At 37.7% G+C, this 25,316-nt stretch overlaps 1 protein-coding gene across 1 annotated transcript in view; it reads left to right on the forward strand.

Annotated features, from left to right (window-relative positions):
* Positions 1-25,316, forward strand: part of ptprga (protein tyrosine phosphatase receptor type Ga) — a gene marked incomplete at its 5' end in the record, with an annotated part of 89,903 nt that overhangs the window by 44,478 nt on the left and 20,109 nt on the right. Inside the window, 6 exon segments of the mRNA XM_024269808.1 lie at positions 7,644-7,828; positions 13,423-13,531; positions 13,633-13,682; positions 13,756-14,446; positions 19,371-19,509; positions 24,324-24,415. Coding sequence (XP_024125576.1) covers positions 7,644-7,828; positions 13,423-13,531; positions 13,633-13,682; positions 13,756-14,446; positions 19,371-19,509; positions 24,324-24,415 — 1,266 coding nt within the window.

Below are 25,316 nucleotides of genomic sequence, written 5' to 3' on the forward strand. Positions count from 1 at the left end.
ACCATATAAACCTTAATAGAAAACAAATTAGCCAAACATGTTAGCATGTTGCTAAAATATTAGCTAAACTCCATATTAACCTTATAAACCTTAATAGATAACAAATTAGCCAAACGCATTAGCATGTTGGTAAATATTAGCTAAACTCAAATTTAGCCTATAAAAACCTCAATAGATAACAAATTAGCCAAACATGTTAGCATGTTGCTAAAATATTAGCCAAACTCCATATTAACCATATAAACCTTAATAGATAACAAATTAGCCAAAAACGTTAGCATGTTGTTAAATATTAGCTAAACTCAAATTTAGCCTATAAAAACCTCAATAGATAACAAATTAGCCAAACATGTTTGCATGTTGCTAAAATATTAGCCAAACTCCATATTAACCTATAAAACCTTAATAGATAACAAATTAGCCAAACATAATAGCATGTTGCTAAAATATTAGCCAAACTCCATATTAACCTATAAAACCTTAATAGATAACAAAATAGCCAAAAACGTTAGCATGTTGTTAAATATTAGCTAAACTCCAATTTACCCTTATTTACTCCGTGAACTAAAGTTGTCAAAAACATTAACCCTGTTGCTAAAATGGAAGCTAAACTCTAAATTAGCCTATAAAAACCTCAGTAGATGACAAATTAGCCAAAAATGTTAGCATGTTGCTAAAATATTAGCCAAACTCCATATTAACCTATAAAAACCTCAATAGATAACAAATTAGCCAAAAATGTTAGCATGTTGCTAAAATATTGGCCAAACTCCATATTAACCTATAAAACTTTAATAGATAAAAAATTAGCCAAAAACGTTAGCATGTTGTTAAATATTAGCTAAACTCCAAATTGGATAATAAAAAAAACCTCATAGCAAATTAGCCAAAAACATTAACATGTTGCTAAAATATTAGCTAAACTCCAAATTTCTAAAACTATTAAGTTATTGAATAACAAAAAAATAAGCAGTAATGTCCTGAACAAGCTGAATGTTTTGACACCATGATTCATTAAATTGCTAAAACGTAATTTAGTTTTTACATGCAGAAAAACATTAAAGGAGCATGAGAATCACTATTATGTGGATGCTTATTAAGCAATATTGCAGAGATCAGTAATACTGTCTTTGACAAGCATTGACACCAATTGAATTGGAATTATCTGTAAAATTCAGTGTTAACAATAGTAAACATGATCAGCAGTGCTACTATTTAGAGTAAAATTGTTGTAAACAACAGGAAGAAAATTAAATAATTCAAGTTGGTTTCACGCACATTGGTGTCCATGACAACCAGTCTCGCATCTCGCACCCCTATCTACCTCCAAAGTAACGTCTCACCAACATATGATGAATATATATCTATATTTATTTTTTAAGATTTAATTTACCAGGAGGATCAATTGAGAACAAATTCTAATTTACAATGATGACCTGGCAAATATAAAGTCTTACAGCCTCTTCAAACGAAAATAAAAGATCGATACTTGGTGAGAACCCATCGCGAATCAATCCAACGACTAAATATCGCGATAAATCACCATATCGATATTTTGACACACCCCTAGTTAAGTGTCTATTTTTGACGTGAAGAACCCCGGATCACTGCGAAGCTCTAAAACATTCATCTAAAGCCAGGGAGTGATCCATACAAATCTTTCTTCAAACGGCGTATCAATGGCGAGCGGCGGGCTCACGCAGGGCCTGATCAGAGTTATTTTTGTTTGTCTTATTTTCTCAAACGTGCTCCTCTCGCTGTGCCTGCCTCACCAGAACAGTGCAGGAACTAAGGAGACTAATGAGAAAGGCTGCGGCTCCCTAAATTGGTGTTGTTGGTGTCTTGAAGTCTGGTGGGGAGAATTGATTGGGAATGCTTGTGATGAAGTTGGAACCCTCTAAAAAAGCCGATCAGCAATCATCATTAATATGTGGCAAAGCTAAAATAGACCCATACAAATTAAGCCTTGAAATTGCTTTTGTGGTGTTATGTCACGATACAGGATGAATGAGGGCCAGCGTGTATCTCCTTTCTTCCTCCTTACTCATTTTCTCTTTCGTCTACTTTGCATTTGTGCGGCTTTTCCTTCCAGATAGAAGCCACTGGTAAATGAAGGGGGGCCGAAATTAAAAGAGTCGGGAGCTTCTTTAAGAGTAATATCAGCCGATGTTGTGATGCACGCTCGTCCCCCACACAGTAAATGATGTGCTTTGATTTAAAACATGATGAGAGCCAGGGTCACACGTTGACGGAATATTCAATCACCGCGGCTTTTATAGCCACCAATGTTGTTTGGCCATTAGAGATGCGGCGCTAACCTTTCAGATGCAAAATAGAGATTGCAGATTAGTTTGTGTAGTGAAGATTTATTGATTGTTCCATAATAAATCCAAGATCTATAAGGCAGAATTTATTTGATCACTCCTCCTTGCTGTACTCTGCGGGTGTGTAAAACTCTCTCTCAAGCAGCCATGATTAGTAATATTTTGTAAGCATTCACACATAGTGATTCTGTTTCTTTTTCTTGGTATTCATTTATTCTTTTGTACGCTTTTTGGCACGTAAAAACTCAATCATTCATTTAGCAATTTCTGCAATTTTGGTATCCAAATGTTCAGTTTGTTAAGTTTGTATCTTATTGCACATAGCTGACGTTTTTTCTCTACTTTGGCATCAAATTAGGTTCTATTGGGCTAACTCTGAGTTAAGCTAATATTTTAGCAACGTGCTAGCCTTTTTTGGCTAAGTTAGAGTTAGGCTAATATTTTAGCAATGTTGCGATATTTGTGCACTTTCTGCAAAATATGCAAGTTTGGTATCAAAAAGGTTAGTCTGTTAAGGATATTATTACTTGTATTTTTGTTATTTGTAAACTTTGCGTTTTTTTTTTTTTCGATTTTACACAATTTATGCAATTTTTTCAGCCCTATTGAAATGGATGGGATTTTTTCCAAATTTCTGCAATTAAAAACATTCACATGTGTTTGGAAATTCATACTTTTACTTTTGGTATTAAGTTTTTTTCAATGATCTTATGTACTTTTTTTCCGTTTTTTGGTTTTCTTCTTTTTTTTCTTTCATGTTAAGGACATCAATGCTATTGAGGTTTTTAAGGCTAATTTTGAGTTTAGCTAATATATGCTAATAGTTTTGGATATTTTAGCATCTAATTAGTTTTTTTTTTTTTTTACTATTCTTGAGTTTAGCTAATATTATAGCACATAGCTAACGTTTTTGGCTAATTTAGAGTCTAATTTTTTTTATTGGGCTAACTCTGAGTTAAGCTAGTATTTTAACAATGTGCTAGCCTCTTTTGGCTAATTTGACATCTACTGAGAATTTTGGAGCTAATTTGGAGTTAGGCTAATATTTTAGCAATGTTGAGATTTTTTTTCATTAAATTCTTCAAATTCTTTCTGCACTTTCAGCAAAATATAAAATTTTGGTATCAAAACGTTTTGTTAAAGACATTATTGCTTGTGTTTTTGTTATTTGTCAACTCTATGGTTTTTACGATTTTACGGAATTTATGCGATTTTTCAGTCTCATTGAAATCAATGGGAATTTTTTCACATTTCTGCAATCAAAACTATTCAGCATGTGTTTGGAAATTAATGCTTTTACTTTTGGTATTGTTAAATGTCGCGTAAAATTTAAAATTTCACACAATATATTTATGATTTTACGTAATATATTTTTTAATGCAAGTTATCCAATCTTTTTACGCACTTTGAAACCTATGCCACATCGATATCAAAATATTCAGGACATCAATGCTACTGAGCTTTTAAGGCTAATTTTGAGTTTCCCAAATGTTTGTACAACATATTTTTGGATAATTTAGCAGCTAATGAGTTCTTCTTTTTTTTTTTTTACTATTTGTGAGTTAGATCGTATTTTTGCACATTGCTAACGTTTTTGACAAATCCGGCATTTAATTAGGTTTTTGCTAATATTTTAGCAACGTTTTAGCTTTTTTTGGCTCAGTTAGCATCTACTGAGGTTTCTTTGGGCCAATTTGGAGTTGAGCTAATATTTTAGCAATATTGCATTTTTTTTCATGAAATTCTTCAAATTCCTTGGGCAAATCATGCAAGTTTGGTTTCAAAACATTGTTCATGACTAGGGCTGCCACAAACGATTATTTTAATAGTCGACTAATCACCGATTATTTTTTCCGATTAGTCGACTAATCGGGTCATGCACAAAGTTGATGTAAAACACAAATCTTAACCATCATTCACTTTAAACTAACTAAAAACTATATATATATATATATATATATATATATATATATATATATATATATTCACACTAGCATCATTATAGATTAAATGTAAGCTGAATTTGGCCGCAAAAGATGCTAGTGACGATGACTGAAGATGCTGATAGCCAACTAAAATATGAGTTAAAGGCCAAATTAGCCTAAAAAAGCCGTTAGCAAAGACAGCTAGCATGTAGCTGAAATAAAAACTCCAAAATAGCCTAAAAAACCTTAATAAAAGCCAAAATAGTCAAATAAGCTAGCATAACACCATTATAACTTTCAACTTTACTACACTGACTCCATTTAATATAAAGTAACGACTAATCGACTATTAAATTAGTCGTCGACTATTTTAATAGTCGATTAGTCGTCGATTAGTCGACTAATCGTGGCAGCCCTATTCATGACATTCAGCAATTAAAATACATTTCTAAAGTATCTTCAGCTTTAGCATCTTTAGCGACCACTTTCAGCAAAAAGCATTCACACTAGCATTATCGCAGGTAATTCAACATTTCTAGTTTTCTCTGTCTTTGCTTTGATCACCCAAAAAATATGTCAAAAAAACATTAAAATGCCAAACATCATTTTCTAGTGCCCAAGGTTACCAAAAAAGATCCTTTTTTTCTCAGGTAGTCGACAAAAACCAAAGTGGAGAGCTACAGCAAAGGCTTTTTTAAAGCCTGCAATTGCATCTGTAGCACGAGTCGTGCATTATCATAAAATAAGTGTTGTTGGTGCGTTGAGAGTCATGCCTCACACGAAAATGCCAGTTTATGTACAAATCAGAGACGGTCTCTTTTCTCCTCTTTGGTGTCAGTGAAATTCCTGCTCCCTGCATCACTCCAGCAGTTGCACTAAAACATAGCGTACAGCTTTTAGAGGCAGAACACAGTGGAACGGCTTTGTTGACAACAGTCAATTCATCCCCTTCATGGTAGAAGCTGCCAGCAGAAAGATTCATGCTCTGCTCTGAGTGGTGTCGCAGAATCAGCCTCACTCTTCGTGAAGGTTATTTTTGGAGCCTGTGGATTACACATTTACAGATGAACACTTTGATTGGATCAAAATGTAAATAATAAAACGTAGTTAGGTGTAATCACTGCAGGTTATTGGTTTATGATTGGAAAGAATATGAAAAAATAGGGAAAAAAACTTATTGTGTTGAGTGAACACAACACACATCTGTGGTTCACCTTCAGCTCATTGTAACTGATCTGACTTAAACAAGCTTGTGATCAGATCTTTTTGTTTGCATCACATGTACATAGAAAGACATACAGTAGAGACACAACAGGACAAGAAACTAACAGTTTGTCATAAATCAATTATTGCGTGAATCCTGTGGAGCGTTCACATCCATTTTTCTTCCATACGTTTTTTTTTTTTTGTCTGTCTGTAGCGCTTCAACAACTTCAGCTATTCAGCTCATTAAACTATCAAATTATTCAGCTCTTGTAGGAGATGGGTGCTAGGAAGGAAAACTTCTCAACTCTTCAACTTTTTAAACTATTCAACCAACTACCGCTTTTTTAACTTCACTGAAAATAGCCTACAGAATCTTCAAACTTCCATTTTTCAGCTAAAAACTTTCAGATCGAGTAGACTTTCAGCTACAGAAACCGTTCAACTTTTAAACCATTCAGCAGAATTTTAGCTGTTGAACTTTTTGATTAAGAATCGTTTCAGTTTTTAACTTATCAATTTAAAGTTGATGTGTAATCGTTGACTAAATAAGATATTTTAACATTTTTCAGGATATTTTGGAGTTAAGCTAATATTTCAGCTACATGCTAGCTATTTTGGCTAATTAGACTTTTTTCATTTTTTTAGGCTATTTTAAAGTTTAGCTAATATTTTAGCTTTATCGTGTTTGTTTTGGACAGCACTACTTCTTCTGCGTTTCTGTCAGCAACAAATACTGATGCACAAACCTACAGTGCCCTCTAGTGGTTGTTCGTGGGAAACAACCGCTAAAAGTAAAGTATTGTCAGTGGGAAAATAATGAATATACAAGCCTATTTATGTCTAAAAAAAATCACAAATAAGTCGCTCCTGAGTATAAGTCGCACCCCTGGCCAGTTTATGAAAAAAAAACTCGACTTATAGTCTGGAAAATACTGTATATGTATTTTGTGTGTTGCGTCTCTGTTGTTTGTTGTTTTTTTTTTTTTTGTTTTTTACTCTCAGGGACCTCGTCTACAAATTAGTTGTTAGCTAGACGGCCTGTGGACATGGCATCGGTTGCATTGGAAATTGTAACAGTTTTTTTGTCCTGTCCCTTTTAAATAAATAAATGAAAATAAATAAAAAAATATGTTAGCTGTTTTGGCTAAATTAAACATTTTACCAGTTTGTTTGGCTAATTGGGCATTTAGCTAATATTTTAGCTAGCTATTAGCTATTAGCTTATAATTTAAACACATTCCGCCAACAGCATTCACACTAGCATTGTCACAGCTAATACTACATATCTAATTATTATAACTTCCCCATAGATTAAACCAACATAATCTTTGTTCATATCCGTGGTTTTTAACCGATGCTGCTCCTCCTCTCAGTACTAGATCGATGTTTCCGTATCCTTTACCTGCTCGCTGCACCTGATGTTACCTCAAGAATCAGGAGCTGTACAATGAAGAAGGCTGATTTTTATTGTTCAGAAGAAAGTGATTGTTTGGACAGTATTGATGCGGGCACTGAAACCACAGGAACATCCCCAGCTGCTATTAAATTATTGTTCTTGAGCTCCTGAACTTGACAATGAACATCTGACAGGTTATGATGCATTTCACACCTGTCACACCTAATCAACACCCCCAGATTCTCTTCCTGTTGTTTTTTTCCCCTTTGTTCCTTTGACTGATTCCCCTTCCTCCTCGTCTCCCTTTCTTTCCCTCACATGTCACGGTGTATAATTTGCGTCACAGGCTGACTGTGCAAATGGAGAAAATTGTGGTGACAATTTCAATTTGGCAGAAACTCTGAGAGCACATTGTCATTTGACACTAGTTTCTGATTGCTGCTGCCCTGATGTGCTGAGAGGCACGTCCAGATTGTCCCCTCCTTCATGCTGGTGGATGCTGCAGCCTGCAGTGCCACCTAGAGGCCGACAAGCGTCTCCTTTTGTTCTCCTCGCCTCTCGCGCTGCCCGGCTTTAATCTGGGGGGAGCTTGGGAATTGGAGACGTGCAGATGCTGTGTGATCTGTACGGTTTGTAGCATTTTGGGATCATCTCTGCATGAACAATACACAAGATGGACACTAAACACTGACAGTGTCTGACCTCAGTGTCTGATATTCTGAGTTATTCAGCTTTGAAATTAGTGATAATTATCATAAGAAGAGTCAAACATCAGTTGGTTTCCTTTCCCAGTGTGCAGCAGCGCCCCGGTGGGCATGAAGATCCAGCCGCTGAACCAGACGGCCCTGATGGTGAGCTGGGAACGCCCTCTGACAATCTACCACCCCCCCATCACCGGCTACATGGTGTCCTACAGCTGGGTGAAGCGGGACGTCGCGGACGAAAAGACCTTCACCAAAACGGGGGACCAGAGGATGGTGAGCAGAGATAGACGCAGAATCTACCTGAGTTTTAACAAACGTGTTGCTTAAGCAGCTCTGAACGTTGTAGGAGATGGATCCGTCAGGATAAAGGCTCGGCTGGATCAGTGACAGTGTGTAACAGGAGAGACAGGTTGTGATGAACTCTGCATGTGGCGGCTGGTTGATATGAGGACCCAGACGCGTCCCTGTCACTCACCTGTCTAAGAATAGAAACGCGGGCCCGTCTCTGAAAATTGATGCGTCACAACCGATATACGTATAATGAGCACCTCTGGCCTTCCCGCAGATGTGACAGTTTGCATCATCGATTGATCTCCGTTTTGTTTGTTTGTTTTGCATCCATTTAAATTCAAATCGGTCTTTGAAGTGGGTATCTGTTTTACAGGGTTATAAAGCTAATTCAAACCAAATGAGGCGTAAACAAACTGCCGTTTGCTCCTTTTTCTTGTACAAATGTGAAAACCAATGATAATTTGGAAAGTTGTGTTCCGGTTTTAGGCAGCAGGAAAGACAAATGCGAGGCAAATTGAGTTTTTTAGATCTTTAATGTACTTCTTTTTTATTTGGACCCAAACACTTAAAAAAAAAAGGACAAAACCAGGTTTTTCTAGGAGAATATGCTCTGCGTCTGGACAGATAAATCTTCCCTCTGTTGGAGATCGCACCGACTGAGATGTTCCCTTCACACTGTATAATCTTCTCTTTTTATTTGTTCCCGTTTCTGGGAATCCAACGCCCAACCGTGCGTCTCTGAAAGGCCCGGTGCCTCCCTGCTTCTCCATCGTTTGCATGACTGCCTCTTTAGATATAAACAGTGCCGGGTCAAAACCAGTTCAGAATCCCGGGATCAGTTCCCTGGTGACACTGCTACCTCCAGGTTGGTCATGCATTTCAACATGTACAGTCGTCATTGTCGCGGGGTGGATGCTCCAGAGGCTGCTGGCATCACTGCTGCTTGGCTGGCTTGTTGCTGGTATGGAAGTCTGGTCAAAATGAGGCCGACATTGGAACGACCTCTAACCTGGTCTCCTCAGATAGCTTAGATTTTGGACTCTAAGTTCCAGCAGCCAAAAAACTTATAAAAAAGACAAAATATTACATGTAAGTCGCACTTTTGTTGCATGTGGGAGGAGCTATCGTCGAGTTTTTAGCCTCATTTCTACATGTCTGGACTGTAGATCTCATTTTTAATGCATAGACGTCACTAATGATGTTGAGACATCAGGATAAAGTGTTTTGAAGAGCTCTGTAAAGTTTTCAGTGAACAAATTTCCACTTTTGGGTTCATGAGATCATTCAGATTCTTTATCACTGCAGGAGATGTTTCGGAATGATGGCGCTTTCAGCGGTACTTCCATGTCTCAGCGGCCCAGTTCTGCGTTAGTGAAAAACGAATTAATACAAACATTTCATTTGTGACTCCACTGATGGTCTGTTAAAAAATCACATTTAAACATGTTTTTTTTTTTTTTTTTCAAAACTTGTTCGACTGCAATTCTAGCATCGATACATGCTAGTCTTTCGCAAAGACTTCTGGGAAATTTCTAGTGCATTGGATTTTGGAGTAGAAGATTCGAACAGCACTAGAAAATGTCAAATTTGTCATGTTTGTTTTGGACGGCACTTCTTCTTCTGTGCTGCTGTCAGTAGTAAATAGACACACACCTTCAGCGCCCTCTAGGGGTTGTTAGTGGGAAATAACTGCTTTTAGAGGGAATATGACAAATATGTGAGCCAATATTTATTAAGAAAAAAATCACAGATAAGTTGCTCTTCCAGCCAAAGTGTGCAAAAAAACGTGACTTACACTCTGAAAAATATTGTAAAAATTTAACTCTTTTCCTTCTTAGAAGTAAGACGACTTAATCTCTGAGGCTCCGCCTTTTGCTCCTTTTGGGTGCCGCCCATTTCATGACGTCATCCAACTTCAGTCATTTTTTTTTTTCATCTATAAGTTTAAAAAAAAACTTGCTAGCTTTGAATATTTATATTTAATATTTTGTTTAAATACTTAAAATTATTCTACAATTTTAGAGCAATTACCAGAAGAGTAATTTTACAATACTTTATAATTACTAGACTGTATTTATAAAGATCTCTAATCTGTGTTCTTTGATGTTACAAATATTCATACTTTTTGGACCCGATCCCCAAATAACAAATATTCGTTAACAGCCCCACCGACATATCCATCTCTGCAAATATCACTTCCCATTTCACGAGATGATTTTATGATATTTTAATTGTTTTCTAAGCAAGCTGTGATCCATAATCAAGCTAACACACTAAATGTCTCCATTCCTCACACACTCTGAGTGAGGGAGATCTTCATGCTACGTTCAAATGAGCGCTTTATGAATATTCATGTTTCTGGGAAGGAGAGACTTTAACCAGGTAATTGGACTGGTTAGTAGGGGGGAAATCTTTTTAACGCTTCTTATTATTCTGCGGGGTTCGTGCTGCAGGCCTTAAAAACATGCCTGGAGGGAATCTTTAACTTAGCATCTAGCAGCCGAAGCCGAGTGGTGATGGACAAGCACATTAAAATGAATATGCAAAGGAGCTTCTTGCTGTCAGGCACGGCCTTACAAATTAAGTCAATGCCGCGCTCGGCCAAAGATGGATTATTATTTATCCGTCTGAGAATATTTCCAAGCACTGCCACGATGGCTCTGTTTGATGTTCAACAGCTTTCATTTGCCATCGTCTTTCTGCCGGTAACTTAATACTGCGGGCAATTTCCCGCAACATTTAGTGACCTTTAAGCTCTCTAACAACCGCGCAGCCCCTAAGGTGGGCTGACACGGCTGCCATATTTCTCCAGTCTAGTCCTCAGTCTTTATTTTCTGCGGCATTGTCATGAGACGCATAAAGAGAGGAGACTTCCCTGCAGTTTAGGAGCAGCGCTAACGTGGAGAAACGAAGGTTTGAGGGCAGGAAGTGCATCCGAACGCAGCCGGTCCTCAAGCTTTGTATCAAATTTGTCTTGTATGGAGACCCAGATGTTTGTATTTCTGTCGTTTGGGGCTTAAAGGGGCCATACCATGATATTCTTAAGCCTTTGAGAGTAAACTATATCCATCTATGTTAGGGCTGCCACAGTAAGTCGACTAATCGACTATTAAAATAGTCGGCAAGTAATTTAATAGTCGATTAGTCGTTACTCTATATTATATGAAGTCAGAGTGTAATAATGTTGAAAGTTATAATAGCATTCTACTAGTTTTTTGGACTATTTTGGTATTTATTAACGTTGTTTTAGGCTATTTTAGCTAATATTTGAGCTACATGCTAATTTAGAATTTTTTCTGTTTTTTTTTTAATTTGGAGTTTAGCTGATATTTCAGCTACAAGCTAGCTATTTTGGCTAATTTAGGATTTTTTTCAGTTTTTCAAATAATATTTCAGCTACATGCTAGCTATATTGGCCAATTTAGAATTCTTTTCAGTGTTTTTTCTAATTTGGAGTTTAGCTGATATTTCAGCGGCATGCTAGCTATTTTGGCTAATTTAGGATTTTTTTCAGTTTTTCAGGCTAATATTCCAGCTACAAGCTAACTATTTGTGACCATTTGGAATCTTTTTCAGTTTTTTAAGGTAATTTGGAGTTTAGCTGATATTTCAGCGGCATGCTAGCTATTTTGGCTAATGTAGTATTTTTTTTATCAGTTTTTCAGGATAATATTTCAGCTACATGCTAGCTATTTTGCCTAATGTAGTATTTTTTTTTATCAGTTTTTCAGGATAATATTTCAGCTACATACTAGCTATTTTGGCTAATGTAGTATTTCTTTCAGTTTTTCAGGATAATATTTCATCTACATGCTAGCTATTTAGGCTAATTTAGGATTTTTTCAGTTTTTCAGGCTAATATTTCAGCGGCATGCTAGCTATTTTGGCTAATGTAGTATTTTTTTATCAGTTTTTCAGGCTAATATTTCAGCTACATGCTAGCTATTTTGGCTAATTTAGGATTTTTTTCAGTTTTTCAGGCTAATATTTCAGCTACATGCTAGCTATTTTGGATCATTTACGATTTTTTCAGTTTTTTTAAGCTAATTTGGAGTTTAGCTATTTCAGCGGCATGCCAGTTATTTTGGCTAATTTAGGATTTTTTTTCAGTTTTTAAGCTAATTTGGAGTTAATATTTCAGCTGCATGCTAGCTATTTTGGCTAATGTAGGCATATTTTTTCTATTTTTTGTCTATTTTGGCATTCAACTAATATTGTAACTTTTAGTAATCAATATCACCATCTTCAGCTATCAGTACTACCATCTTCAGCGGTAAAATTCAGCTTACAGCATTCACACAAACATTATCACAGGTAATGCTATATATGTAGTTTTTTGTTAGTTTAAAGCTAATGATGTTAAGTTGTGTGCTTTACATCCAGTTTGAGCATGACCTAATTAGTCGACTCATAAGAAAAAAAATCATCAATTAAGTCGACTATTAAAACAATCGTTTGTGGGAGCACTAATCTATATGATCATATATTACCTTTGGAACACTTAAACAAATGATCTATGAAATATAAGTTATTTTACGTGAGTTTTTTTTTTTTTTAATTTATTGAAGACGGACACAACTGGAAGATATACGGTATTCTGCATCTAAAATGAAAGTTTTTTTTGCTGATCACCACTAGCTCAGTGGAGAAATTGGGTGATGGTGTTACGGTGCATTCACACCAAGGAGTCAAATTCGCATCTGGCGCATCTCTTTTGTCGCCTGTAAAATGTATTGCTCGAAATAAAAATAAAACTAGGGGAATTTTTTTATTGTCTTGATGAAAATAAGAAAAGCATCATGAGCCCATGGAGCTCACTAGCTTGCTAAGCTATCCACCGGGCGGCTGGCTAGCGTAGCCGTCTATCCAACTCAATGAGCGCTGTGACAGGCTGGCGATCTATCCGGGGTGTATCCCGCCTTCACCACAGTAACTGGGACAGTTTCTGGGAACCTGGCGGACGCCGTGGGTTGAGAAAATTCATGGCGAAAATCCTCACATCGAGCGGCCATTTTTGAATGTTTATTTCTACTCTTTGAAAATGCTCACTGAAAACGTCACGTGCCCAAAGCTGGGTCCCTGATTGGTTGATGAGCCGCGTCAGTCTCGCCCCCGAAATCGCACCACATCGCTTTACATCGACTCAACATTGAAACTGCCTTCATGCATGTAAGAGGTATAACGCACTTAAAACCTCAGAAAGTAGAATTTCCACGGTATGGCCCCTTTAAAATGCCAGATGAAAAGAATGACAGCCGCGTCAGCCTCCGAGTCAGAGCTGTCCGTTTTTCCTCTCACTTTTTTTGCCCACTTTAATTTCATTTTCAATTTTCCGTTTCTATCTCTGCCCACTTTATCGGCATAATTCTGAAGGGAAAACCGTCTCTGCACCAGCAGAGGCAATCATCTATCCATTCCAAGAACAATTTCTTTACAAGTATAACCATCTGTGTGAATACTATTAAATTAGGAAGGAGACAATTGACTGAACTTTGCTGTAATTTAATGTATTTTCACTTTAGGCACCAGCAGCCACTCCTTCCATTGTGATTTCAGTTTTGTCTTCTCTCCTGCAGAAGGCCGTCATTACGAACGTGTCTCCTGACGTCCTGTACCTGTTCAGAGTGCAGGCGGTGTGTCAGCATGACCTGCGCAGCGACTTCAGCCAGACGCTGCTGTTCAGAGGTAGATTTTCAAAAACCCTCCAGCCAATGAGTCATTTTGTTTCCCATGCTTGTGTTTGTTCACGCTCAAGCATACAATCTCTCATCCTGTTTCTTTGGCAGCAAATACAACCAGGATCTTTGAAGGCTCTCGGATCGTGAAGACCGGAATGGTGAGTTGACCGGTTTTGTCCTTTTGTGTTGGTGTCACGGTTCTGTTTAACCTCTCCTGTCTGTTCTCCTCAGCCCACAATTTCTCCAGCCTCCTCAGCAGACATGGCTCCCATCAGCTCGGGTTCCTCCACCTGGACCTCCTCTGGTATTCACTTCTCCCTGGTGTCCATGGCAACTGGAATGGGTCCTTCCTCGAGTGGCAGCCAGGCCACGGTGGCGTCCGTCGTGACCAGCACCTTGCTGGCCGGTTTGGGTGTCGGCGGAGGGGTCATTTCCTCCTTGCCGAGCTCTGTCGGACCCACTCAGGCGCCTCCAGCCACTCAGAACCCGACGACCCCGCCCAGGACCGAGCAGAAGACGGACGCCGAGACGGACAAGCCGTCCGAGGACAACAAGGCCACTGAAGAGGAGAAGGAAGAGGGAGATGAGGGGGAAGGGGAGCAGGAGGAGGAAGAGGACGAGAGGAAGAAGAAGACCAAGAATTCTCCCGACGTCGTGGAGAAACAAGCGAACAGCACCGTGGCCGAGGAGCCGCTAGTCCCGACTCCTTCCTCCACCGCCAAAGAGAAAGGCACCAAAGTCATAGAAAACCCAGAGGACGATCGGATGATGAACACCGAGAGGAAACCCACGGAAACCAACGAAGTCTCTACCCAGGGCTTCCAAAACGACACCGCGGAGATGCAGATCCCCGAGAGCGCCACGCTTTCTTCAAAGATCGGCGCCGATGGGAAGAGTCACTGGCCTTTCTCCGTCTACACCGGTAAGTAAAACCAGATCCGTCCACATAAAACTAGAGCTGATCAGGTCAATTAATCGATTTAAGCTTAACAGATCAATAATCGATTCATAAAAATATAGATTGATTTAGCACATAAAGCTAAAGTCCGTTAGCTTGATGCTAATGTTTAATGGAATTTCCCATAGGATGGCTAATGCTAACGCTCGGTCGACCTAAACATACATTAATTACTAAATGAACATCTTTATAAACTCACAGGCATGAATTTTACAAACTCTTTTAAGGAAATATTTTTTAAAGTCTAAAACAGTTTTTTTGCTCATACTTTCTTCTTCTTCTGGAACAATGCTGTAGCGCGATCGCCACCTAGTGGCCAAACTGAAACGCCCTCCAGGAGAAGCAGAACAATGTTTACAATGTTAATGATCTGAACATTTTAGTTAGAACTATTTAACACTGAATGATATTAACAATCTCATTATTTCACTAATACATTTTACAGTATGTGAACTGTATCAGATTAATATCAATATATTCAAAACTAGGGGAATTGGTTAAAAAGAATTAACTAACTAATCGCATATCTAGAAAAAAATAATTGCAATAAATCACCTTTTTTATGTATTTATTTTTCAAGTTACAGTATTTGGCAGCCACTAATTACCTGCAAATAATATAAAATCACAGAGAATTGTACATTTAGAACGTTTATTTTTAACCCTTTGGTACCTAGGGTCTAAAACTCATTTTTTGTGTTTATCTGAATTTTCTGTATTTTCAATTTGAAAGACTACCTGTTTGTTTATTTGGTATTATTTTAATCAGCACAACCCCATGTAACACTACTTTTATTTTTGTCATTTTTCCATCTTATATTCACACAATAGACATAAAATCATGCAAAGACAGAAAATTCTGGAAAATTGGGATTGATTTTGCTGTTGAAAACCCAAAAATGTTTAAGAAACTGTTTTTACAACATAGAGTTAAAGTTTTAGGTGTAATTTTATAAAAACAACAAGAATAATCAACATGTTTACGAATGAAGATACAAAAAAAGTGAAGTTTCCTCAATTTTTAGACAGCTATGCTTGTTACTGTGGAAAATTCATGTCAGTCCTCATCCTAAAATAAAATAATGATCTTTTTCCTTGTTGGATTTCTCATAGCAGAGAGCTCCGTTTGGCTCCGCCCCCTATAGCAAGTGCTCTGATGTTTCATTACAGATTAACGTTCGTTCTCTGCCTTATTTATTAAAATAAAAGATCGCTTTTGTCCAAAAACTACAAATAAATGCCATATTATCTCTTTAATTTGATAAAATCTCAATCAGATTATATTAAAAAGTTTAAGTTTATTTTAGACTATAGACTATATATTAATTATTAATTATGTTTTATTAATTGTGGACGTCAACGCATCAACATTCAAAGCCCTATTCAAAACATGTAGTAGATTATTAAGGTATTTCTAAACAAATGTGTATAAATCTGTAAACTCAAAATTGAATTGAATAATAAAAAAATTAAAAAAAATAGAATCTATCCAGGCTTTTGTGAATCGAATCGTTTCTGGAAATTAAAATCGATGCCCAGCCCTACATACAACAGCTAATCACCTCCAAACACACGACGGGATTTCTGACTCCCAGCTACTGTTGCTCTGCTGCTATCTCACAACAAAGACTTTCCACCAAAGCGGGATTCTTTAAAGACTGCCAACAGTTCCCGGCTCAATTTAGGAGAACAAATAACTCGATACAAGACTGTAACTAGTCTGGTTACCATCTCGGAAAAGACGACGCTTCAGGGTTCTGTGTCACGAACACAAAAGCCTCAAGGAAGAAAACGGCTGTCTGCCGGAGGGTTTCTGCCTGCAGGAATTCTTTTAAGGTTATTTCAAAAGCGCTCGCTTCAAGGGAGAGCGTTTATGTCGCTTTTTTTGTTTTGGGAAATGGTAGTTTATGTGAACAGAGATTGAAGACACTCCGCTGCTCTGATCGGCTCCGTTTGCAAAGTTTATGTTTGTGGTGAGAAAGAAAGGAATAAAGAGGAAAAGAAGTACGGCAGGTTTACTTTTATTTAAAGAGGAAATGAAAAGTTTTTTTTTTTTTACAGTTTTTATTGTACTTTTAAAACGAGCCACAAAACCTTTCATAAAAATATATATTTTTTTAACATGTTCTTGTTGCATTTTCTCATGATGGAGGACATATATATAAAGTAAATTAGGCTTGAAATTGCATTTCTGATTATGTTTTAATTTAAATTGTTCTGAATTAGAAGCAGATAAGAAAATGCAGTTGGAAGATAAGTGTAGAAAATTCCCCACAAGCTCCCTGCTCACCTGCAGACAAATAGAACGTCTTTGTTTTCCTCGTCTGAGCTGGAATCTGGATCAGAACTCTCCAGCTGATAGCTCAGATATATGCCCAACATTTTTGTTGCACCGCTAATGTTAGCTTAGTGAGGGGCTGTAAAGGGATAATGGGAGGTCAGGACACGCCTACTTTGTGGCAACAGCCCCGCCCACAATTTCTAAAGAACTGCTGCCGCTCTGCAGAAACTATGTCCTAAAAAACAACAGATTTTTTAAAAAAATGTTGTCTAAAATCTGCATAATTATAATAAAAAGAGTACTGGGATAATTTTGCAAGAATGTTCGAGATACAAAAAAATGAGTTAGTGTTGTCATACGATTAATTTCTTTTGTGCGATTAATTAATCCAATTAATCGATTTTAATCGCAAATATATTTAACCTACACATTGCTGTAAAAACCTAATTTTTAGTTAATTTCATTTAATTTTGTGACATTGTGGTAGAGTGAAAGATCAAAATGTAACTAAAAAGTGGCTTTATGAAGTTTATTATTACAACAGACTTCCAGTTTTACTTTTAAGCCACCAAGGAGGATTTTTTTTCAATCTCAAACTATAAAAAAATAATATATTAGATCCAGATTCTTTCAATTAAATACATCCAAAAGCAATAGGAACTCTTCACTGAGCAATACAAAATGATTGAACACAAACTTCTTATTAATATCAAAATGCATATATTGAAAAGCTTTATTCCATAGTTTATCTCAACACTAGAACAGTTGAAAAGACGAGTAATTTTCTCGTTTCCTTTACACTGTTTGGAGATTTAGATCATTTTAAAGACTGAAATGTAGCAGAAGAGAAAAGAACATTAGGAGGAAATGAGACACGGGGACGTGACAGCGGAGGAATTGAACTCCTTAGTCTTTGTTTCTTAAAAAAAAAAAAAAAAAACTTTTGCTTCATCATCTGGACAAAAACATGCAGGAAGAGCCAAACTTTCCCTCTGAAATGATGCTTTGTTTAATTTTTCGTGACCATCACTTTCCCCAGAGAGGAGATAATCGGCGCTTGCTTGACCTGTTACCATGACGACGCGATGCTCCGTGTTTTAAATAGTCCGCTTTTTGTGAAAGACGATTTAAAATCAAATCTTTTTTAATAAAGTGCTTTAAAACAGCCAAATTGCTACAGCGCTGTGCAATAAAACACCAAGAACACATGGAAGATTGGATGTAAAAATGGGTTTTAAGCTTAGTTTTATAAATGATTAAAAAAATATACAGAAAGACAGTGGAGCTTAAATTTGAGCTTAAATTTTAAAATATAACAAGATGGAAGTTCTAATCATTAATATATTTTTTTCATATATGACTATAGTATGAGTGGGATAATGTTTTTCCAGGTGTGCATTATCAGACATTAACAGACTTCACGGAAGCAAAAGATTAACGTAAAAAAAAAAACAACAAAAAAAAAACTCTAAAATGTCTGTAATTAATAAATACCGATAATTTGACAGCCCTATAATGATTGCAGATAATCCAGCAATTCTCTTTGTATCATGTCTACGTCCTGTAGATCAAACCATCTTGGCCAATGTGACCATCGCTTCCCTCAGAGAGGAAATAATCGGTGCGCACTGGAGCTGTCACCATGACAACAAGACCATCTTTTAAAATAGTCAACTTTTGTAAAAAAATAAAAATAATAATTCAAACTTTAGAAAAAAAACAGGACTGAAGTTCTAATCATGAATTTAATATTTATTTTTTTCATATATGACTATAGTATTAGCGGGATAATGCTCTCCCAGGTGTGCATTATCAGACATTATCAGACATTAACAGACTTCACGGAAGCAAAAGATTGATGTAAAAAAAAAATTCATAAATAACGCGCTAAAATGGCTGTAATTAATTAATCGTAATAATTTGACAGCCCTATAACCAGGACCGGCGCTGGGTTGCATGGCGCACTAGGTGAAAAACGAATGTGGCGCCCCCTGCAGGGTCTTAAATTTTAAAGTTCCTGCTGGGGCTTCAAGCAGTCATCGTCTTCGTTTAAAAGTGAGCGTGCTAACTGACTCCACCACTGACCAGGCAATATGCACAAGGAAAGTAGAGGGATTTACACTGTTAAAGGTGTTATGGAAAAAAGAAATACTACATTGCCAGTTAAATTAGTCTTTTTCAACCAATTTAGCCGGCAGTCTAGTGAAACAGACAAATATCTGCTTTGAGCCCATATTCCCTCCTCTTCCTTTTTTCATTCTTTAAGTTTTAAAGAAGCACTAACAGCGGCAACACTGCACACCCCTCTCCTTCCCCCAACCCAGCTTAGACAGCAGCAGCGACAGGAAGGGAGGGGCGCTGCACTGCAACATCAAACTTTTGAGTTATTTTATTTACATTTTTTAATTATTCCGTTTTATATTTAGATGAAATGAATGGTGCATCGAACTGTTAAACAAAAAAAAAATATCCATAAGCATTGTGATTTGGCTCCCCCTCCAGCAGATGGTTTCTTAGGCGGCCGCCTAGGTCGCCTATGCCCAGGGCCGGCTGTGCCTATAATGACTGCAGATAATGCAGTAATTTGTTTCATGTCCGTTTCCTGTAGATCCGACCGTCTTGGCCAACGTGACTCGGACCCCTCACCCCGGCATGGGCAGGATGGTGTGGATCGTCCCCCTGGTGGTGGTGTCCGCCCTCACGCTGCTGTGCCTCATCATGCTGCTGATCGTGATGGTTTACTGGAGGTGGGAGTTCATTAAGCCGCTAACCACATCATCACACAGATACAAATGTTTGTTTTGGGGGGAGTGAGGGGGGGCAAAATTAAATTTAAAACGTTGCCTGGTGTATTATAATAATTACTAGAGCGGATGGATCTGTGAGTGTAGAAATGAGCCGTCTGCGTCTTCATCCGTTCATCCTGGAGTGCATTTCTATGTCTGCATGTATGTAGCATGGAACTGAAAAGGCTTCAGTCTTAACCGCGGCGTTGGCAAAGATGCTTGCACTTTGCATATCAGGGCCATCACCCACCTGGGTGAGGGGGGCAGAGACCTGAAGGCCCGGCAGTTCCAGCACAAGTCCCAGCTGTGTCTTCATCCGCCGGGCTAATTTCCAGCCACGCCATTGGAGCCCCGGTAATTACACAGGCCAGGCCACTAGCACATGTCGGATGGTAGTTAATGAGAAACAAATAGTGCTACGGACCTCTCCCTCAGTTGGTGCCAGGCATATTTACTGCTGCTGCTGCTGCTTGGGTAACGTTTTATTTGTCCCTTTTTTTGTTTTGTTAGGACGGCTCTGTGAGATCAAATGTTTATAGCACCTCACCGTGGCAGATGATATAAATAAGAGCATGGCTATCCGCTTCATAGAGGTGTAAAAAACAGACAGCTGGAACGGGGATGACTGCAGCAGATTCAGATGGTGGAGGAATTACACAGCGAGCAGAAAGGCAGGGGCAGTTTGGAGATTAAAACAGCTGTTGTTTTGACAACTCCTACAGTTCACAGACAATAGCTTTGTTCCCCGAGGAGGAGGCCATAATGAAAGATAAAATGCACTTTTTTTTTTTTTTTTTAACTCTTTACCACCTGAGACGTTGTCTGTGACGCTTAAGCACCACATCTTTAACATGCTGTAACTTTTCAACCGTTAACACGATCAACATGATTCCAGCAGATTTTGAAGGAGAAAAGCGTATCGGGACACTTTTTTCCTTCAAAATCGACTGGAATATCGTTGATTATGTCAACCATTAAAAAATGTCAGTAGTTTAAAGTGTGCCAAAATATCGATATTGCAATATATCACAACATTTAGTCCTGCGATTGATTCTAGATTAGTTCTCACCAAGTATCAATCTTTTATTTTCGTTTGAAGAGGCTGTAAAACATTATATTCGTCTTCCTTTGGTGAGACGTTCCATTGGAGGTAGATGGGGGGCACGAGTTGCAAGACTGGCTGCCGCGGGCACCAAAGTGTCTGGTAGCTACTTGAATTCTTTAGTTTTTGTTCTGTTGTTTACAACAATTTTGCACTAAGTTGTGGCACGGCTGTTCATGTTTACTATTAGCACCGAATTTTACAGATAATTAAACTTTAATTGGTTTTAATGCTTGTCAAAGACATCATTTTACTGATTTTAGCAATGTTGTACAAAATTGTCTTATTAAAATGAGACACTTTTTTATTAGGATTGTGTTTAGGCTAAAAGAAAGGAATATATTTTTCTGAGAAAAGTGTCGTATATATTGTGAGTTATTAGAGAAATTTTTAACAATTATTGCAATATCGAAATGTCATCGTTACCGTAAGTCATGTACCGTGCATTGCAATATCGTCGTTACCGCAAGACCTGTATCGCAATATCGTCGTTATTGTGAGCCATGTATCAAATATTGCGCTATCACAGTCATTGTAAACCATGTATCACATATCGCGATATCATCATTATTGTAAACTATTTATCACATATCGCGATACCATCATTATTGTATACTATGTATCACATATCGCGATATCGTTATAGTGAGCTATGTACATCGATACCATCATTATTGTGAGCCATGTATCCCGATATCATCATCATCGGGAACTCTGTATTGCATATTGCGATATCATCGTTATTGTGAGCCATGTATCACACATCACGATATTATTGTGAGCCATGTATCGCGATATCATCATTATTTTGAGCCATGTATCGCTGTATCATTATCATCGTGAACTCTGTATTGCATATCGCAATATCATCGTTATTGTGACCCATGAATCACATATCGCAATATCATCGTTATTGTGACCCATGAAACACATATCGCAATATCATACTCATTGTGAGCAATGTTTCAGGATATCATAGTCATCGTGAACTCTGTATCGCATATCGCAATATCATTATTATTGTGAGCCATGTATCGCACATCGCGATATTATTGTGAGCCATGTATCGCGATATCATCATTATTTTGAGCCATGTATCGCTGTATCATTATCATCGTGAACTCTGTATTGCATATCGCAATATCATCATTATTGTGACCCATGAATCACATATCGCAATATCATCGTTATTGTGACCCATGAAACACATATCGCAATATCATACTCATTGTGAGCAATGTTTCAGGATATCATAGTCATCGTGAACTCTGTATCGCATATCACAATATCATTATTATTGTAACATTATCGCACATCGCGATAATGTTACAATGAACTGTGTATCGCATATCGCAATGTCATCATTATTTTTAGCCATTTATCGCATATCGCAATATCATCGTTATCGTGCGTCATCTATTGTGGTATAATCGTGTAACGCGTAATGTGATGTCATTGTCATCGTAAGCATATATTGCCTATTGAGATATCATCGTTATCGTGAGCCAAGTATCGCGATATCGTTATCATACGTCATGTATCACGTATTGGAATGTATCGTGAGGTTACCCAGTGACTCCCAAGCCTAATTTAAAGACGTTGGAGCTCTGGTGTTAAAGGGTTAAGTGTTACGCCTGCCTTGGCCTCCTTTCAAATGTTTATTTCAACCTCAATGATTGATAGGCTCCTGGCTTTAAAAAAAAAAGAAAGAAAGAAAGCAGCGTGTTGTTGTTTATTTTGCATCTTCTTCCTGTCAGTGTGATGAGCACATCCACAATGGAATTAATTGCCGGACTCGATGAGCACATCTGGAAGCCTGTAAAGCTCTGGGTGTTTGTTGAACTGCTGCAGAAGTGAGGCTATTGCTGGAACGGGAGGCCTGCGTTTCATCCATGCAGCGGCTCCTCTGCAGGTGTGGGACGGAGGTGTCGACGGCGCTGCTCTGGGAGCTAGGCCGCATCTGCCCTCCAGGGGAAGCCATTAGATAAGGGAGGCTGTGACGGAAAGCCAGGAGGGAACTCTCCTCCCCCATTCTTTTTTTTTTTTTTTTCCTTTCTTCCTCCCTTCTCTCTTTCTATCATCTAAATGCAAAGCCACATTTTTTATTTTCCTCCGGACTCTCTTAAAGAATGACGAGCTTCTGCTCTCTCCTCTGCAGCAAGTACAGGTAGGATTAAACCGGAGATGTGTCACCGCTAAAATTCCGGATGAATTTTCTGTGTTAGTATGCGGCACGTGGCGGACGTCCGGGACTTAGCATTCATCTCTCACTCCGCCGCCACTTTAAAACTGTAGATATTTTTGTCTCTTATTGAGAAAAACCAAAAAAAGATGTCTGGAATTTGAATTGTGTTAACCTCAAGAAAATTCACCATTCCTTTTTTATTTATTTTATTTTTTTTCTTTAACTGATGAAATATAAACCGCTAAATAATTTAGATACATCTCAAGAGAAGGGGGTTGCTTGGAGTTATAAAATAAAGTTTTGGCCTTGGGCTGTGAAGGATTAGGCTGCAATAAGACTAGCTAAAGTTTTGACTTTTTACCTCATATTGATTGTCCTGCAGCCGTGGATTTCAGAATTAGGAACATTTATATAGAAATATACATATTTTATTCTGGCAGGTTGTAATATTGAGGGTTTGATCATCGCAAACTTTTTTAGAACTGCATCGAATTTATATTTAAAGACCTACTCCAATGAAAATCATGATTTTGGTGTTTTTAACATGTTTTTTTCTGTATTTTTTAAATTTACATTAAAATAGCATTTATAGAATTGCTGTGAATCAGGATCAGATGAAAAAAATGTAGTTGCGTGCAGAATGACCTGTTTTTTTAAGGCTACTTTTTTAAAACTACTAATTAATCGCAAATGTAGAAAAAAATTAATCGCGATTAATCACGATTATTATTTTTTTGTTTTAGTAAGTGCCGATCACTTATCTGTGAATAATAACAATATGAAAAACAAACACAAAACTGTATATTTGGAGCGTTAATTTTTTATTAGTTGTTTAAAAAAAAATCAGATTAATCAAACTTAATTAAACTTAATCGTGATTAATCGCGATTAATCGGTGATTTACTGGGTAAATTTTAGATGACCACTGATCAAATAGTCCGCTTCTTGTGAAAACTTGAATTATTTTAATATGCTTAACTAGCTAATGATGCATCTGCTGAATTTACTGAAAAATTAGCTTTTAGGTTGAACCACGGGGGCATTTCGGGATATGTTACTCCAGTCTTAAAGCTATTTTATTCCGCCACTAATGTTAAGCGAGGGTTGTTGGGAGCTGCAGGCTAGCGAGAGACAATATAAAGAAAAGGATGATGGGAAGTGAGGGCAGGCCTGGTGTGTGGGCGGAGTGCACATCATTAAAGGACCATTGAGAGTGCTTTGATGATCACGGTGGGTCTGTGAGAGGAAGTATATGGGATAACTTTCTTTCAAATATGTGTAAAAAAGTTTGTTGCGGTTGTGTTGTTTGTTTACCTGCTCCCTGCAGTCGGCTCTGATGTTGCCGGTGTTGATCAGCCGTGTTCGGGTCACTCCCGGGTTTTCATTAGCAGTTTTTCCGCTGCTAACAAACCGCGTGTGAAGACGCTTCCCAGAAATATAACGTCTTCATCGGCGGTGATGCTTGTGTTGTTGTTTGTGTGTCTGTAGGAAGTTTTTCCAGACGGCGCATTTCTATGTGGAGGAAAGCAGCTCTCCGAGGGTGGTGGCCAATGACAACATCCCGATCATCCCCATTCCAGGTGAACTGATCAAACACTGTGCGACGGTGTAAATCTGCTCGGTTGTTGTACTGATGGAAGAACAGCGTAACACTTCCTCATTAACTCTGTTCAGATGCCTCCCTGAATTACCTTGACATTTGAGTTTGCTCACTTTCTGTTAATTTACACGTGAAGTGACTGTTTGAAGAGCTTAGTAGAAGTCGCATGACTGACTTTTCTCCGGCCGTAATATCCCAGGCAGCGGCGCCCTGACAGCTTGTCGATATCAGACTTTACTTTCACAGTCCCTTCAAGCTCAGGGACGTTTTAATGCACTCGCCGCTCGCTCAGACTTCAACCCTTAGACACAAATGTTCTCTTTTTTTATCTTTTCTCTCCATTTCTTCCTTCTTTTACCTTCTCTTCTTTATTTCCTTTTCCTTCTTAAGTTTCCCGTATGCTGTTTATCTGATCTTTTAATGTCCCTTTTCTCTTTCCTTCCATTTATTTTCATCCAATCTGGCATTTTTTTTGTATTTATTGTGTGAATGCTTAGTAAGCGAACAGAAAACTTTCAGCTGGTTCAGAGCATTACTGCTCGTGCGTTTGGTATTCATACATTTTATAGTTTTTGAAATACTGAGCAAAATATGCCCCATTGGAAGTTTGAGAAATTGCTCAAATCCTTCAAAAACATCTTGCTCTTTGAAACTTGTGAACTTTCGCATATTTTCAGTTAGACTCCATTCAAACTTAAAAATCTTCAGGAACTACTGGGTTTTTGAAGGATAAATTTGGAGCTTAACTTTTATTTTAGCAACCTGCTAGCGGTTTTGGCTAATTTAGACACTTTTTCATGTTTTAGAATAACTCAGAGTTTAGCTAATATCTTTGCCTAATGCAAGCTGGTATGGAAAAATTAGACCTTCCTATCGTTTTA

The sequence above is a fragment of the Oryzias melastigma genome, linkage group LG5 (assembly GCF_002922805.2).
Source record: "Oryzias melastigma strain HK-1 linkage group LG5, ASM292280v2, whole genome shotgun sequence".
Lineage (NCBI taxonomy): Eukaryota > Metazoa > Chordata > Actinopteri > Beloniformes > Adrianichthyidae > Oryzias > Oryzias melastigma.